Here is a 4,313-nt window from a genome sequence, read left to right on the forward strand (position 1 = left end):
GACGGCCTGTCGCCTGACGGGTGCGTTCGGCCCCACGCGCTGGCGAACAGCTATGACTAGAGTGGTTGTCACTGGAGCCGTCGGAGAAGGCGTCCGTCCATGTGCCGCGTGTGCCCATGGAGTTGGTGGAGAGGCATGGTGACGGCGAACTAGCCGGCATCCCCCGCCGTCGTCGGACGAGACCGAGCTCACCGGGCTCTGCGGCCGCTTGCAATCCCTGGCAAGGTGCTAGAAGCCGCGGCAGTGAAAGCACCTCGTCGGCAGGTGACATTGGGCCACCAAATGCTTGAAGGAAAGGCAGTTGAGGTAGCACCCAGAGAACTCCGACAGAATGTGCCTGACCACCGACGATGGTTGCACCACCGCTGCTTGCCTCAACTGAGCCAGCCGCTATCGACACCGGCGCCTTGACCTAGTCCGCCGACTCTCAGCGGTGGTCCAGCCCTCCTCCGCCGGTGCCTAGCTTGCCACAGATTGGACAACCACCGAGCGCACATGGCCTCGCGCGGCGGCTTCCTCTGTCTGCTAGATGGGCAGTCCATGGACCAGAGTCCTCTGGCTGCAGCGTCACTCTGGACGGCAGCCATGGCGGTCTCTAGTCTGCGGTCCGAGGTGGTCATGCACCGGCGCATACATGAAAATACGCAACGGCGGGAGGTCAAAGGGGGGTGCTGAGGATGAGGCATTAGCGTTGGCCGCGGAAGGCTCCGGCGAGGAAGGAGCACGCAGGAGAACGTCATAGTAGGAGGGGCGTGGAGGGGAGGCGCAGACCGACGCGGCGTCGGAGTCGGAGTCGTCCAACCATCTCACCTATTTTCCTCTCCCGCTCGACGCGCCACCGGGGTGGAAAGGCTCGGTGTTGGGGGAGAGGGCGAAGGGGGGGAGCGGAGGCTGCTGGGTCCGTGAGTGGTGGTCGCCGGCGCCGGAGTGGAGGCCGGCGAGGGTGGTCGTGGGGATCGGGGAAGGTGGAGCAGGAGCGAGAGAGAGCTATCCTTGCTGGATAATTATAGGGTAAGACCAGACGTCCTTCCGTAAGATCGCAAATCATAGGATTGTAATTAGTAGAGCCGTGAATTATATTGTAGATTATTGTACTAGCAAATTAAAATGGTACAATTATTGGTCTAGCAATTCAAATCCAAAAATTGTATGATAGAATAGATATTCTGACAACCAGGGTCTATAGTAGTGGTGGTCTACCTCATCCAGACGCCAACTTGTTTATCTGTCCTGTTGGTCAGGCTCAGCGGGCATACGTTGTGCTCGTCCGGAACCGATGGTGGGAAGCGGAGCTCCAGCGGGTAGACGTCCAGCAGTCTCTTTCCTCTTCTTCCTTTTTCTCGGTAAAGAAAAATAAGGCAGCCGATGGATTGATGTTTATCGTTTTAGTAGAAATCTGGGCCACAGACTGCTGTTAGTTGCTACTATGGTACTACAGCATAAATGTCACCTTCCCTATCTTATCTTACTATTTCACATAAATGTCACCATCCCTATCTTACAGTTACATCAGTAAAACCTAGTCGTGTGCTGAAAAATTCATGCAACACCTGAGCAAAACTGGTCAGCACCCAGTTTGTTCACTGTAAACTAAAACAGATAAACCCTGCTCCTCAACTTAAAACCTCTGTAAACTTTCGAACTACTCAATACTACAATTTTTTTTTTGGGAGGAATCACTGCCTGCATTGCTAATCAGGTAGTGCAGCTAACTTTATCCCTTATCACTGCAACTGTTGGAAGATGGAGCAGAGTAGATTAACAAGACAACTGGAAACCCCAATGATATGGAGAATAATTCCATGTACAGATGTTCTCCACATGAGCACATGGTCACATGGAGAAGACAGCACACGCAAATCTTTGGAGTTCTCTGCATTTTGTTAAGTTTCCTGGGATCTCCAAGCAAAGAGAAGGACCAGTGAACTACCTGTACACAACGTGCTCCCAAGTCTGAATCCGTACTTGCTTCCTCTCACCAAACCCCGGCCGGACTTGGATTGGATGGACGCCGGAGTTTGGGTTGTTGCCACCAACGTAATTCCAAAATCCCCATTGGTGGCTTGGAGGGAGCTGAACTCATGTAGTATGTGATTTGCAATAGACTTGCAACCTACCTAAAGCTTTCTAATCCCCACAAAGAAGATATGCTAAATTATTAATTCAACAATAACACAGCATATCTAAAAGCAAAGGAATAATGCAGCGTCCAAAGTGCAAAATAGCAGCAGCATTTTTTTTAACCTTGACTCGCAGATTTATGAACAATTAAACGAGGAACTGAACAAAGATTCAACCCAAAAACACATAGTATATATGAACCAAGACTAGTTAACCCACTCTCTAAATTACCTCAACTTTTTTTTACCTCTATACCTCTCCACACCACCCTTTATTACAATTCACCACCCCTCTTTCTTCCTTGTTTCCGGTAGACTAACAAGCCAAGCCAACCTACCTCGCCGGAGCAGAGTAAGCAGAGTCCAGAACAGAGCAACTGAGCAAGTCAGGTTAGACCTCGACGCGGCAGTAGGTGGGCGTCTGGAACCTGAGCCCGTGCGCCCCGACGACGCTGTATGTGCCGCTGCTGATGAAGTAAGCCGGGCAGGTGACGAAGATGTGGTAGTGCCCGGACGTCCAGCTCCCGACCTTCCACCTGACGCGTCCGTCGATCCTGACCTCCATGATGAGGTACCCGTTGGCGACGTCCTTCCTCATGGCGTCGGCGAGGAACGGCGCGAACGGAACGTTGGGCCCGGCCAGCACGGGCGACCACACGTCGACGTCGCCGTGGCCCTGGTACACTGTCGGGAGCCTGGACGCCAGCGTGACCTGCTGGTACTTGTAGGAGGCGTAGACGTCGAGGCGGTCGTAGTGGACCCCGACGCGGGCGTTGGGGTTGCGGGAGGCGATGGTCACCTGCGCCGCCGTCGAGAGCAGCGGCGCCGAGCCGTTGGAGAGGTCCAGCTGCCGGAGCGTGGCGTCCTGGAGGATGAAGCGCGGGTGGGTCGGGTGGAGGACGAGGAAGACGATGAGCGCGATGACGCCGGCGAGGAGGGCGAAGCCCAGCAGGATGATGAGAAGGCGGCGGCACGTCTGCTTGAACTCGTCGTCGCCGTGGTTGCCGCAGTCCTTGCTCATGGCTGACACCTGCGGCTGCTGGTGGTGGTGGCGGCGCTCGCTGGCTGGCTGGCTGTTTGGGCTTCTTGCCTGGTGATGTGTGTGTTGGTGGAGGAGGCTTGAGGGAGGCTGTGAGGTGTGAGCTGGGTGTGTGCGTCTGTTTGGGAATGGTTTGTATTATATTTTGGTCACTCTTTGTTTATTATGTTCATGTTGAAATCATGGAGGGAGGGAGGGAGGGAGAGAAAGGTGTCCATGTCGAGGGGCTTTCCTTTTGCCCGGGATGTGTCTGGCTTGCCCGAGATATCATCATTGATGGAGAGATCTTTGGTTTCTTCCATTTTGATTTATTAAGCCATTCTCGATGCAAAGTTTTATGCTATGTTTCCAAAAGTGCCATATAAGTAAAAATACATTTAGTTCATAAATGAAATACCTCACATATTGCTTCATCTTTTGTTGTTTTCAAATTACATGCAACTAATTTCTTCTTTTACCTTATAAATAAGGTGCCATGTCATTACAATTACCTACATGGCACCTCATTTATTGTTCATAAAACTGCCATTGAGAATGGCCTTAGGGTGCGATTCTAGGTGTAGGGATCTTTGGCATCATATTTATCAGGAATTCGTAAAGGAATTTCTATTGTTTATTTTAGTTCATGTCCAAATCATAATTTTGTGGCGTTCCAAACATCGAGACACAAATGTTGCAATCCATGATGATAAGGGGTGAAAACTATATATGGTTGGACAATCTTTTTTTCCCCAAAAGAGTACTAAAATAACCTTGGATTTTGCCCGTGTAATTTCAGTAAGTACCGATTATAAGTTATGAGTATATTTTTTTTTTTGGAAAGGAACGGCAAATCTTCTGCCGTAATTTTTATTAGAAGAAAGAGGAAAAAACAAAAAAAAAGGAGTTGCCAAAACATGCAAGTTAGTTGTAATATAGTGGTACACACGTCTTTGCACAAGGCTACATAGTTGATTCATCATCCATTCATGTTTCCCTAACGGAAAAAAGAAAAGGAAGGAAAGCAAAGAAGAAGACGAGACCATGCTTGGTGAGATGACATCGTGTGCAGGCACAGCATAGCACAGCAACAGGAAATGGGAATGCTATCATTGGCATCCTGTATCATGCTACCCCCACATGGGAGGAAGAACACACATACGACTGGACCGTAG

At 50.5% G+C, this 4,313-nt stretch overlaps 1 protein-coding gene across 1 annotated transcript; it reads right to left on the bottom strand.

Annotated features, from left to right (window-relative positions):
* Positions 1 to 2,212: 2,212 nt before the first annotated feature.
* LOC101768882 (NDR1/HIN1-like protein 1) lies at positions 2,213 to 3,339 on the bottom strand. The gene has a single exon (XM_004978675.4). It carries the CDS (start codon positions 3,139 to 3,141, stop codon positions 2,512 to 2,514), a length of 630 nt encoding a protein of 209 aa, XP_004978732.1. The 5' UTR covers positions 3,142 to 3,339; the 3' UTR covers positions 2,213 to 2,511.
* Positions 3,340 to 4,313: the final 974 nt, after the last annotated feature.

Source organism: Setaria italica, chromosome VIII (assembly GCF_000263155.2).
Source record: "Setaria italica strain Yugu1 chromosome VIII, Setaria_italica_v2.0, whole genome shotgun sequence".
NCBI classification, from domain to species: domain Eukaryota; kingdom Viridiplantae; phylum Streptophyta; class Magnoliopsida; order Poales; family Poaceae; genus Setaria; species Setaria italica.